This window comes from Microcaecilia unicolor, chromosome 6, assembly GCF_901765095.1.
Source record: "Microcaecilia unicolor chromosome 6, aMicUni1.1, whole genome shotgun sequence".
Classification (NCBI taxonomy): domain Eukaryota; kingdom Metazoa; phylum Chordata; class Amphibia; order Gymnophiona; family Siphonopidae; genus Microcaecilia; species Microcaecilia unicolor.
The window spans coordinates 251,183,728-251,197,953 of record NC_044036.1 but is presented as its reverse complement, the minus strand read 5'-3'; the positions used below and the strand labels follow the sequence as shown (position 1 = coordinate 251,197,953).

Below are 14,226 nucleotides of genomic sequence, written 5' to 3'. Positions count from 1 at the left end.
CGATAGCTGATTACCACCGGGCATGCCTACACCGTGCCACAAAGCTAGAAAATAGAAAAATATCTTCTGGTGTGGGAAATGCCATGTGGCAACACAAAACTACCGCAAGGTGCCTGGGCACACCCCGCAGTGGTGCTGTTTGCCCTGCACTACCCGTACAGTAGCTCTACTGTGACTTAGAAAGGGCCCCTAAATTAGCTGATGGCGGTCAGCGTTTATAAAAACGCTGACTGCTACTTGCTCAATATTGACCTGATCGTTTCCAACCTGTTTACCATATTACCTTTTGCAGAAACACGTACACATGGTTCTGTATGTTCACACTTTATCAGACCCTTCTAGGCTTCCTTTTCTCAAGTTCCAATGTATTGAAGCACAGAGGCTGCATCAGTACAATGAAATGTTTAATAAGGTTAGGCACTTGGTAGTGAAAAACTGGAGTGCAGAGCCCCCACCACAATTAGGATAGTCAAAAAAAGGGGGGGGGGGGAAATCTGATAGTTTAGGGAGATCAGATGATTTCATGTTAATAACATTTTTTGATTTTTTAAAACATTTTTCTCCAACATAATCATTACACAACGTTCCACAATTTGCAGTTAAGCTTCTGAAGCCATTAAAACAAATCCCACACCACTTTACAATACCTCAAGATTTAGAATCACGAGCTAGTCAGTCATTTCAAAGTGAACATTCCGGCATCTGATCACCCATTGCTACCATGATCCCCAATATCTCCTCAACATTACCTCAAGGGAGGTAAAGCATAGGAAAGGACAAAGAAATGAAGAGGGATTAAGGCTCTGTGTTGAAGAGGGGGGGGGGGGGGCATGGAGATGGGTAAAGAACTTTGTACAGTTTTGTACATGGTAGGCAATGGCATCCTGACAGACATGCAAGGGAATGGAGCTCTTATGGGCCATTCCTTTCAGCTCCTCTGTTTTGCTCTGAGGGTAATCTGGAATCTTTATGATAAGGGTGAGCCACATGACATACTCCTGTGTCTCTTTGAAAGTTGTTGACAAATATTTATTGGCTTATTAGGGTAAAATAAATGTGTTATTTTTTTATTTTGTCTGTCCTAGTGTGGTGCGGGCTCCTAACAGAAAGCGTAGAACCTGAAAGTAAATTGAGACTAATTTGCTACATTGAAAAAGTACTGTCACTAAAAGAAGCCATAATCAGGCATGACATGCTGTGTGGGAACCACAAAAAATGCAGGGATGCAATCAAACAAATATTATTTGCAATAGTTCATGTAGCATTCCAATGTACAACCCAGCTAACATGGAGAGAGCTGTTTTGCTGACTAGGACATGCATTGTGATCGCCCTGAAACAGAGCTTCCCTTTTACTGTAAGTACGTGCAGAAAGGTGAGTAGAACTCTGACTGGTTTTGTACTCAGGTGAGACATGAGATCATCGACAGCATTGCCACTAAAGAGAATGGTTTCTCTCCACACATTAATTGGATAGTCTTTTGAAGAACTTGATAAATACTTGAAACATGGAAAATAAAATTTAATTGCTGAATTACAGTTGCTTATCCTTTCAAAAATTTCCAATGTGAATAATGGAAGTGCAGGCTGATAGCGGTTTCCCTTAATGGTAAACAGTGTTGTACTGTACAGTTGAAAAGAAAATCCATAAAATAGTGAAGAACTTTCTATGAGCTTGATAAAACCTGTTGTGTGATATTTTATTACTGCTAAAACAAGCTGATATTATGCATATGAGAGAGACTCACAAATGGTTTTGTTTGAAATTAGGCAAGAGAGAGCAGCAGGTCACTGCTAAAATAATTGTAATGGTTCTCTCTCTGCTAGCATGTTTTGTACTTATATTTTAATATGAGGGAAAGAGCAAAGCCGTCATGACATAAGAACAGACTGCCAGCAACAGCTGGAACAGAGACATATACAGACAACATAGTGATTTATCTGCTTCAGATCTATTACTGACTCCATTGTTTGAAAGGTATCAAGTCTATGGAGTCTGCCACCCTCTGCCTCTTATAAGCCCATCTTGCTCTCTTGTAGTATACTGGAAAGAGACAATACATTATTTATTTTTTGCATAACAAGCTCTCTGCTTTTCCCCAACAACAACAAAATGTAAATCCCACAGTCTTTTACAAAGCATTAATTCACATCAGTCTATAGCATTTCCCTTATGGTGCAGATGTTGGCATCTGCCAGATGGCATTATGCATTAGATGAAGCTTTGTAGGGGAGGAGCATTGTGCAATTCAGACAGACCAACTTTCACATGGTGCTTTGGAGCATGTGTGTTGAGAAAGGGGATACATTTTAAGGGTCCACTGAAATGCAGAGAATTGGTTTTGCAGGACAAAATGCAAAAACAAAAATGTAATAAATACATGGGACAGACCCTCCATATGCAGGAGAGCTGGCTACCCTGATGTAGAGAGGGAGGAAGAAAACAACAAGAGCAGCAGCAGCAGCAAAAGAAAAACTAAAGTAAATAAAGATTTGTTTCCCATCAGTGCAAATATAATAATCATAATTACAAATAAAAATGATGACGAAACAGTATTAATTTTTACAGATGCATACACACACATACGCACACGGAACAGTTCTTTGACGTTAATGCTCCTTCATAGCTACGGTTAGTTACCGTCAATGCAAACGGCCAACAGATGATAAAACTCATCAATTTAAAAGCAGCTTCTTCCAAGTGTCCTGGTTCTGTGCTAGCACCAGTCATCTTCCTGGGCTTTGTGGTAATAGCCCCGACCTCTCATGCCTGTCCCGGCACCTGTGCTGAGACCCAAGGTGTAGTGGTAGCCATTGGGAACTCTGCGGATTTGGTGAGACTGTGATGTCATAGATGAGACGTAAGAAGTCCGGGACGACCTCCCTGAATTTGTGGCCAGTGCTTCCTCGAAGGTCAGTGGGTCTTCTAGTAGAACACGGAAGGAATTGTCACAATCATCGCGGTGCCCCAAGGAGGGGTCAGAACCGATGCGGGCCACCAGGACTTGGGCATGGTTCTGAGAGTCGCCACGCAACAGTGCGTTATGCTCTGACAGGCCACGGCTCAGACGTCCAGGGGAGAAAGCAGGCAGAATGGTTTGTGAAGCAGAGAAGTGGACAGGAGAGGAGTTCGCAGTCCTGTAGGTTATGCTGGGGCGGGGGGTTAGAGGCGTCTGAGGGAGCTGTCTCCGACCCCGACACGGGGTGCTAGCACCAGATGTCAACAGCAGGGGGCTCCCATTAACTGAACCACTACCCTACATGAAAATTGGAACAAAGCAAAAAATAAAAAATAAAAAAACAGACAGACACAGAGGCACGCACATAAAAATAAATAAAAATACACCAGGACAGTGCCATAGGGGATATACCAGAGCCACAAGAGAACAGCAAAATAAATAAATAAATAACATTTAGACAATGACAGTCAAGAGAGAAAAAGTGAAGAAGAAATTTAAAAGAGATGTAAAGTTTAAGAAAAATAAAATACTGCATATGATAAATCACAAACTGAGGGGCCCTTTTATTAACGCATCCCTCAAAGTGGCCTGCGCTGGTGTAAGCACGTGTTTTGGATGTGCGCTGATCTATTTCCTCGACGTGCCTGGAAAAAAGGCTCTTTTTTTGTGTCCGAAAATGGACGCGCGGCAAAATTAAAACCAGTGCATGTCCATTTTCGGCTTGAGGCCTCACCGCCACCCACTGACTTAGTGGTAAGGTCTCATACACTAACTGGGCGGTAAGGGTTCAACGCACGTAAACTGCTGATTACCGCCGGGTAAGCGCCACGTGGTAGAAAATAGAAAATACTTTCTACCGTGTGTTTTGGGTGCACGCCAAAAATGGAATTACCACCTGGGGCATGCGGTAGCCAGGCGGTAGTGCCAATTTGATGCGCTTTGGACACGCGTAGGTGCCTAAGCACCTTAGTAAAAGGGCCCCTGAAACAGTTAATATATTAGTGGAGACATATACATAACCTTCAAACAGCAGCATTCACAGTGTTTAGTACAGTGTAACTTGTTTATTAAAGACAATTTAAAAAAGCAGAAACCACTGAATAGAAGGGGATAGACTAGCTTTCCTCCAAAATTAGTAATTGCTTAGGTTGTTTTATTGCATCTGGTTTGTTATAAACATAGTAGCATAGTTAGCATAGTATATAACAACAGATAAAAACCCATAGGCTGAGTCTGCCCAATTATTCCTGATGCAACTGCTAAGAATATATTCCAATAGCATATCACTCATTAACCAATTCAGTTTTTCTGGCCTTTAAGGATGTGCTCTTATTTAACTTTAAAATGAAAGAAAAAATGAACACAATGTTGTTTGCTTTTTAACTGGTTTTTCTAGCAGGCAACATTCCTTCTAAGGGGGCAGGAGTCCACTGTGTGCCCTCCTACCTTCAGCGGTAGTGCTGCAGTATCACGGTTTCAGTTTCAAGAACCAGGCAAATTTTGTGGGTTTCCCAAGGCACCTGCCTGCCCCCTCACTACTGAAACCCACAGGGCTGGCCCTACCTCCAGGTGGACTAGGTGTACGCCAAGGGTGGCAGAATTTGGGGGTGTGGCTCCAGTATGAATGACAGCCTTCCCTAGTCGGGCCTGCCAATGCTGCTTCTCTACCTCCTTTCATGCCAGTCCAAAAAAGATTGAGTGCTGTGTGGGTCCTGTAAACACAGGCCTGCACTGAAGTGATGCCTTGTCCTACTTCCCTGTGAGGCAGACTTCCTGTTGGTGGGAGAGGGGGGACATTGCAGGGTAGGTCTGTACTTACCAGGTTAATACAGCATTCTATCTTCTCTGGACTGGTGCAGGAGGAGGTGGGAGGCTTCAGCAGTGACCCAGAAGGGCAAAAGGAAGAAGGGGAGATGCTGGGCATGGAATGGATACAGGGAAAAGGAGATGAGATGCTGGCCTGCTAGGAGGAGAGTTGGGGGAGAAGGAAAGATTCTATCAAGCTTGGGGGAAGGGGAAGTACAGAAGGGAAGAGAAGATGCAGGCCATAGGAGGGAAGCAGAGATGGGAAGGGGAGATGCTGGTAACCTGAAGTGCTAAGAAAGGGGAAAAGGAGGTGCTGAATTATTAAGAGGAGGAGCTGGTAGGGCCTTTAGCCACCCCTGTGGAAGGGGGACACATGACTAAAGATTTGATACCCTTGAGCCACTCTGAAACCACAATATTGCTGCACCAGCTCTGATGATAGAACAAGGAAGAGGGACCCATGCTTTCCATCACTCAAACTGATGGAAAGCATGGTAGCCAAACAACTTACAGATCATATAAACAAATTCTCAATATTACACGAATCACAGTCAAGTTTTCACCCCCTCCACAGCACAGAAACAGTACTACTTACTCTCCTAGCCAAATTCAAGCAGGAAATAGCAATAGGCAAAAACATCCTCCTCCTCCAATTCGACATGTCTAGTGCATTCGACATGGTAAACCATAATATTAATAAGATTACTAGATAAGTTCGGGATTGGTGGAAACATACTTAGCTGGATCAAGGGTTTCCTAACCACAAGAACATATAAAGTAAAATCAAACTCAAACATATCATCACCGTGGAAAGCAGACTGCGGAGTACCACAAGGATCACCGCTATCACCGATTCTCTTCAACTTACTCATGACCCCACTAGCCAAGTTTTATCCAACCAAGGCCTTAACCCTTTCATCTATGCAGACCATGTCACAATATTCATTCCTTACAAATCTAACCTGACAGAAATCACCAACAAAATCAAGATCAGCTTGAACATCATGGACTCTTGGTCAAATGCATTTCAACTAAAACTAAACAAAGAAAAAACACACTGTTTCACCCCTACACAGCGTGGATAACCCCACAATTATCAACACCCCAGAATACACCCTCCCTATCTCAGACGGCCTGAAAATCCTCGGCATTACAATGGACTGTAACTTAACACTAGAGAGCCAAGTGACATCCACAACAAAGAAAATGTTCCACTCGATGTGGAAACTCAAACGCATGAAGCAATTCTTCCTGAGGGGAACATTTCGCAACCTGATACAATCAATAGTACTAAGCCATGTAGACTACTGCAATGGAATTTATGCGGGATGCAAAGAACAAACCTTAAAAAACTTCAGACCGCTCAAAACACGGCAGCTAGGCTTATCTTTAGGAAAAATGCGATTTGAAAGTGCAAAACCCCTTCGCGAAAAACTACACTGGCTCCCAATCAAAGAATGCATTGCTTTCAAAATCTGCACTCTGGTCTACAAAATTATCTGTGGTGAAGCTTCGGGATACATGACAGACTTGATTGCCGTACCAACTATAAACACATCCGAATCAACACGAACATACCTAAATCTGCACTACATCTGCACTACCCAAGCTGCAAAGGACTCAAATACAAATCAACTTACTCGTCCAGTTTTTCCTACATAAGCACACAACTGTGGAACATATTACCAAAAGTCTTGAAAACTACGAATGACCACCTAAACTTCCGGAAAACACTAAAAACTAACCTGTTTAAAAAGGCATACCCTACCGATCCAACATAAATGCCTGATCTCTGCAACACAACAAAACTAAAGAACATAATGGACATAACACAACTCTTCCGTTGTACGATTCCCTAGTGTGGCTGTGCCACATGAACTTTATCTTACCACAACATCACTTTGTATTTGTTTACACCGGAGTCTGTAACGCCTCTCCGGTACTATGTAAGCCACATTGAGCCTACAAATAGGTGGGAAAATGTGGGATATAAATGTAACAAATAAATAAATATGAACCAAGGGAATGTTGGTCATGGGCTTCTGCAGGATTCTCTCTTCTTACCCCATTTGTGGGTCTCCAGTGAGCAAGAGTGATCCTAAATTGTTTCTCCTGTGCTGCCACAGTTTTTCCACCCTCCCCCCCCCAATAAAAATAGCACTGGCTTTGGGTCAGCCAATTCTATTCAGCAGAAGGACAGAAGTGACAGGGGATTCCTGCTGCCTACGGAAGACCTGTAGGTGGGAAGGTTTAGGGAAGCCTGGAAAGAGGCTTTCCATTTTTGTTTCCCTGTTTGTTGTTTGTTTCATTACAGAAATGATTCAAACAAAAACAGACCCCCCCCCTCTAAAATGGAAAAGTTTTAGTGCGCTCCCTAGTGGTTCTCCTTTTTTGGTTTCTTACCATCCTGGTAGATGAACATCCAAGTTCCCATACTTAATCCAACAGCAAGGAGTGCCCCCCCCCCCCCCCCCCAATCATCCCTTGAAAGTTGTACAAAACAAATTTGGCTAAAGAAATAAATGAAAAAATACTGTGTCACTTGTGCGCTAAAGTAGTGTCATATCAAAATCCTGCCTCTCATTTACCCTCAGAGCAGACTGATTTCACCCTTGTGCTCCTGTTAGTAGGGCATGATTCTTGCCTGGCCAAATGTAAGATTTCAACACCCATAGGAAGGGCTGAAGGGTGAAAGTGGGGATCTTCCCTTGGAGCTCGGACTGCCCAGGGGACTCCCTGAAGACTGGAAAGGAGGGGTGGGAGTGCCATGGTGGTACTCTTTTGAAATGGCCCCAGTGGACAGTCCTAACGGAAGTGGGAGAAGGCTCATTTCTGGCTTGGTATTTGCAACCTTCAACATTATGCACCCTGGGTAATTATCTATTCTTAAATCCGGGCATACTTAGGGTCCTAGGTTTTGCTCTGATTATATGCTGCACAAGATATATAAGAAAACATTAATAGGTGTAGAAAGAGAACAGTATGTCAGGGCTGGTAATCATATCCTTAATGAAAGAATAGACCTTTCTACCCTCCCCCCAACTACCCATACCCATCCAGTTAGACTATCAATTGAATGCTTTGATGTCCCCATGCATACCTCCCACCCACCCTGTTAGACTATCAATGAAAGGCTTGGATGCTTCACTTATATATACTGTCAGCTAGCAGATTTGCTTATTTCCGATCTGACGAAGAAGGGCAACCATCGAAAGCTAATCAAGAGATGTATTAAGTTATGTCCAATAAAAAAGGTATCATCTTATTTTATTTTCCATGTTTTATTTTGTTTGATTTCTATTGATTACCTTTAAGACTGGACTAACACGGCTACCACACCTCTCTACTTAAGAAAATGAAAGAATGCACACTCAAATAACAACAGAAGAACAGAGCTCTGTATAAACATTTTATTGATAGTAAATGATCACATACAGGCTGTATCGGGGGTTACCGTGGATACACAAGCTGAAAACACATAAAAATGTATTTGATATAGAATTGTTAAAATACACAGAGCAATACACCTTAAGCCACCACATTGGGCATACATAAATAAATAATACATGTAAATGCACATGTATAAATAACACTATTCAGCGTATAATGTCACATACCAGATAGTTTTCTATCATATAATTCTTCCAATTACAAATGCAAGAATCCACAAATGTCCAAAGCATAAAATACTTCCTAAAAGAGATACACATTCCACACTGAACTCAATGCAAAACAAAATAGACTTTTACAGATTGAAATGGATTTAAATGTTATAATTTTACTGTGTCAACTAAAATAGTATAAGAACTTCCAATTTTCAAACACTTTCAATATCACCCCAAAATTGTTTGTTATAGGTAAAAAAAAAAAAAAAAAAAGATTTCAGGAAATGCTATATGATAATGTTGCCACATCATAAATGTGGCTTTTTATATCATAAGCCAAACTTCAATCATTGGTCTAAAAAACCTATTAAATCACCCTTTATTTTGAATTTTTATCCTATTTTCTAATTTTTTATTATATTTTCATAGAACTTCATCATTTCTTCATTACTAGCATTAACTTCAACGACGCATTGTGACACTATTGTAAACAGAAGAACTTTGGAACTATAGCCATTTGAGTGTGAATAATTTTATAGTGTGACATTATTTATTTACATCTAGACTATGTATATGTCTCATTTGTTGCAATGCATTTCAGGTGAAACGTGTATCTCTTTTAGGATGTATTTTATGCTTTGGAGATTTATGGATTCTTGCATTTATGAATGGAAGAATTACATAATAGAAAACTTATCTGTTATGTGACAATATACACTGAATAGTATTTATATACATTCATTTACATTTATTTATTTATTTATATATGTCCAATATGGTGGCTTAATGTTACTTGCTGTGTATATTTTAACAATTCTATATGTAGCATAGATGTTTTTATGTGTTTGTAGTTTGACGTGATGCAGCCTGTTGGTGAAACATGTTGATTGCTCTGTGATTATCTACTTTCCATAAAACCTTTACACAGAGCTCTGTTCCTCAGTTATTTGAGGGTGCACTCTTTTCATTTTCCTGTTTTCTTGTGGTGCAGCTGCCTCTATTCCACCCCCCCCCCCCCCTTTCCCTTTCTGGAATGAACAAATTCTGCTGTATAATTGTATAACTGGGCAAATGCATTTATGCCCCACGTGGATGTATAAATATACAGAGCAAGCAAAAACAGTGATGACAATGGACAGCTTGTTGCTTCAAAATCTTTATTATTCAATCCTCTCACGACTTGACATGGGTCATGTTTCAGATATTAGGCCTGCATCAGGAATCTAATGAAATTTTATTATTATGAAGAACATATACAATTATGTGCAAAGGAATAAAAACCATAAAATACAACTGTGATAAAATCATTCTGGTCAGACAAAGCTGTCTAAGTTAATCAATCGCTGCTGTACCGCCACAAAACAGCCTAGTGTAACCAGAATGATTTTATTACGGTTGTATTTTATAGTTTTTATTCTACTGCGGACTTCATATAAACAGAGAATTTCACTAGACTCCTGATGCAGGTCTATTAGCTGAAACACGGCCCATGTCGAGTTGTTAGAGGAGTGAATAATAAAAACTTTGAAGTAACAACTCTAGTAACTTTAGACATATATGCTGCCTTCGATACAACTGATCATACTATTTTGATTAATTGGTTAAGTTCTATTAGGATAAATGGTTCTATTCTGGGATAGTTCTCTTCTTATTTACAAAATAGGCAATTCTGTGTGTTTCAAAATGGGGTTAAGTCTAATCACATGATTGTGACTACTGGTGTTCCACAATGTCATGTTTATCTACAGTTTTATTTAATATTTTTTGTTACCATTATGTAGACTACTAAATTGTTTGAATGTTCAGTTTAGAATTTATGCGGATGATATTCAGTTTCTGTTACTAGTAAGTGACTCAATTACAGCTACATTTGATAGGTTATGATTGCATCTGCAGACCATCCAGTCTTAGATGAAAGATAATCACCTGAAATTGAATATCATGAAAACTCAAATCTTGTTATTAACAAGTTTTCCCAGTGATGATATACCTGATACATTTGCATTTGATTCTGATTTAATTCTCATTGTTGGTAAAATTCAGAATTTAAGAGTAATGATGTATTCTTTTTTGACACTGAAATGGTATATTCAGACAATTATTAAGGATGTCTTTCTTAAGTTACGTTTACTAAGAAGAAAAAAACCTATTGACCTTTAATGACTTTGGAAAGGATCTTCAAAGCATTATTACACCTTGCTTTGATTATTGCAATGGATTGCTGCTTGGGGTAAGGAAGAACCAACTTAGGGCTTTATAGGTGGCATGGAATGCTGTTGCTAGAATTTTAACTGGCAGGAATTGTTATGATCATATTTCTGCTGTTCTAAAGGAACTTCATTGGCTTCCAATTGCCTATAGGATAAAAGTTAAAATTCTCTGTATGATTTTTAAGGTGTTTACAGCTCAGGTCTCAATGTTGATGGCAACTAAATTATGTATTTATCAACCTAGATGATTCTTAAGGTCTGAAAATAAATTTCTATTAGATGTCCCTTCCTATCAAACTGTCAGCTTGGAAGAATATAGGCAAACACAGCAAAAGTTTATCCAAATATGAGCTTTAATGGAAACAGGTCCCAACCTTGCTAAGTTTCAGAAAAACCTTCAATACATTCACAGATTCAGTGCAATACCTGCATAGAAAAAGTTCTGGTCCAGTTCTAAAAGTCATTCAGGTTGGGTGCTGTTTCCATTAAAGTTGACATTTGGTAAACTCTTGCCGTGTTTTTCCTTCCTTGGATCGCTGCTGCTGTTTGGTTGTCTGTTCTGCTTCCAGGGCTGCCGAGAGGGGGGAGGGGCAAAATTCCCCGGGCCCGGAATTCCAAGGGGGGCCCGGCGCAGGGGTCAGGCCGCCGGCGCTGCAGTCCCCGGTCTCACCTGCCTACCTCCACGGATCCGAGCCCCCTGCATTCGAAGCGGCAGTCACAGATCGCCTCCCTTCGGGCCTTCCCTCCCTATGTCCCGCCCTCGCGGAAACCGGAAGTTACATCAGATGAGGGCGGGACACAGGGAGGGAAGGCCAGAAGAGAGGCGATCTGCGACTGCCGCTTTGAATGCAGGGGGCCCAGAGCCGTAGAGGCAGGCAGGTGAGACCGGGGACTGCAGCGGCGGGGGGAGCAATGGGGGGTGGCAGAGGTGGAAGGAGCAACAGGGGGTGGCACAGGTGGGGGGAGCAGTAGCAGCGGGGGGGGGGGGGGGGCGGAGGCGGGGCAGCCTTGCCCCGGACCCGGCCTAGTCTCTTGGCGGCCCTGACTGCTTCTGCAGTAGACTGTCTTCTGTTTGTTTCTGGAAGAATATAGGAATATGATTTTTTATATAGTGGATTCTATGTTTTGGAATGCACTTCCTTTTAAATTAAGAGGAATTCAGAGTTTAAATGATTTTTAAAAAGAACTCAAAACATTTCTATGTGTGGAAGCTATTGAAGGAGTATAACATTTTATACTTCTTTAATTATTACAGGAGCATAAAAGTCTATCTGGCAACTAAAGTCATGAAAATACTAATGCATTTGAGCATGAATTTGCACAAGTTTCAGAAATCAACATGTTAATGTTTATTACATGATGTTTACTCATTTAAGAGCTATATGGATTGTGGCTATGTATATGTTTGATGTATATTGTGAGCCATCTAGAGCCTTTGTGAAAATGTGGAATATAAATGTTTAAATTAAAATAAATAAATACATAAAGAAATAAACAAAAAGTTGTCTGTTGTCATCTCTACTGGTTTTATTTATTTATTTATTAATAGCATTTATATCCCACATTTTCGCACCCACGGGCAGGCACAATGTGGCTTACATCAGTCTGAAAAAAGGCATACAGTAATCCGGCAAAAGCAATCAAGTACATGGAAGGACTTGCTTGCTTTGGACTTATTTGTGGAGTATCCTTCTTCTGTGTTGTATTGTAAATATACAGAGTACCAGCCCTTTGGCGGGTAGGTGTACACTTACATGCAGACGTAGCAAGCCAAGCACCTAAGCACTATTCCGTAAGGGCAATGCATAAGTGCCACAGCATGAAACACAAGGGGGGGGGGGAGTTCACGTGGACAGGACATGGGTGAGACATGGTAAGTTATGCACTTACAATGCATAACTTACAGAATACAATTCAGATTACTAGTGCAGTCTTTACCACTTTCTAAACTCAATTATGGTAACTTGATCCAAAAAATTAAAACCATCCAGAACACTGCAGTCAGATTAATTTTCTCCTTGCAAAAATTTGATAGGATCTCTACTTACTATTTGAAGTTACACTGGCTGACTATACAAACTAGAATTCACTTTAAATTATATTGTATGTTATTTAAAATCTTATCAGGAGTCTGTCCAGACTATCTAGTTTCTCTTATAGAATTTGGGAAATTTAATAAGCTTCAAAGAATTTGTAAAATTCTCTTACTTTGCTCTACACTCTATTAAAGGCATAAAAAGATTTTCCATTTATTAACCAGTTCTCAAATTATATATTGTTTAGAAACAAATCTGAAAACGCTACACGTCAAGAGATTTCTGGATTCGTTGTGATGTCTAATTTAATACTCAAATAGAACTTTTAATGTAAATTGTTAGTAATTGTATATATTTTTTTACTTTTACTTACAGCTTTGTATAATTCTTTGACAGTATGTAATTATCCCAAGGGATTGCCTTGGTTTTTGTCTTATTGTAAACCGCTCAGACAAAGTGGTATATAAGCCTGATGTAAAGTACTGTAAAAGTTACGTATGCCCCTGCCGCTCAATGGCTGGCATAACTGCGGGTGCCTAAATGCAAGACACACCGATGCTGGATTACACTAGCATTCTATAACACAATCTGGGCTCCCAGATGTCACCACGAAGCATTGTGGTGCCTATATGGGTGTGCCCATTTATAGAATTGCCTCCTAAATCAGCAGTTACAATGCATAAATATATCAACATTCCCTTTTATCTTTCTGGTGCTTCTTTTCAATTTTTTTGTGGCAAAAATAAAATTTGAAGAAACAGATGCTCTATTCAATATTTAAGGGGAGAGAGGAAAGACCTTAATGAGTACAGCAATGGACTTTGAGTTAGGAGAAGTCCTGGGATATGAGATGAAGGCTTAACTTTTATTACAAACTCTCCCTATGACCTTGGAGAAGTCACTTTGTCTCCCTGCACCTCTGAGACTCAGCTGTGAATGAGTTAATAATTTGTTTTTGGCTTTTTAATTCCACAAACAGAAAAAAGCGAAGATCTAAGGGCTGGAGATAGTGTCCTGCTGTTCTCATGTCACTCTGATTTATATCAAACTTAAATATTGCATGCACATCTGAGAATTCCCTCAATGAAGGTAGTTTATAGGGAAAAACAATCCACTGCACTTTCATAAAGTCTGCACAAATAAATTTCTCTTTCAACAAGATGAGATTTTCTTTACGCAAAAGGAATGAGACCAACAAAACGAGGAAGAGAGATCAGAAATAGGCAGCTTGACACTGGCTAAAATGGATATTGATGCTGCTTTTAATACACAGTCACTTGCATCATGTTTTTTACTAACCAATTTTATGCATTCTCAGATGAAACAAAGATTGGATGGAAGTTAGAATGAGAAATGAAAGTTATAAAAATATGCAGTGACATGACATTTCTGTACACTGCAGAACTTGCATGGCTATGCACCATCAAGATAATCGCCAGTAACCACAGTCTTTCTTCAAATGCCTAAACTAGCACAATGCTAATTCCCTTGACTGTTTAAGATGTAATTCTTGTGTGATGTGATTAAACTGAGACTGAAGACCTCAGTATATGGGGATGATTTTATAAATGTTTTTCCACATATAAAGCATGTTTTATATGAAGAAAAAA

At 40.1% G+C, this 14,226-nt stretch overlaps 1 protein-coding gene across 1 annotated transcript in view; it reads right to left on the bottom strand.

Moving 5' to 3' along the window:
- Positions 1-261: 261 nt before the first annotated feature.
- The window catches only part of CACNA1B (calcium voltage-gated channel subunit alpha1 B), a 1,447,778-nt gene continuing 1,433,813 nt past the window's right edge, over positions 262-14,226 (bottom strand). The window contains exon 50 of the mRNA XM_030207102.1: positions 262-3,256. Coding sequence (XP_030062962.1) covers positions 2,717-3,256 — 540 coding nt within the window. The 3' untranslated portion in view covers positions 262-2,716. The remainder of the gene's footprint in view (positions 3,257-14,226) is intronic.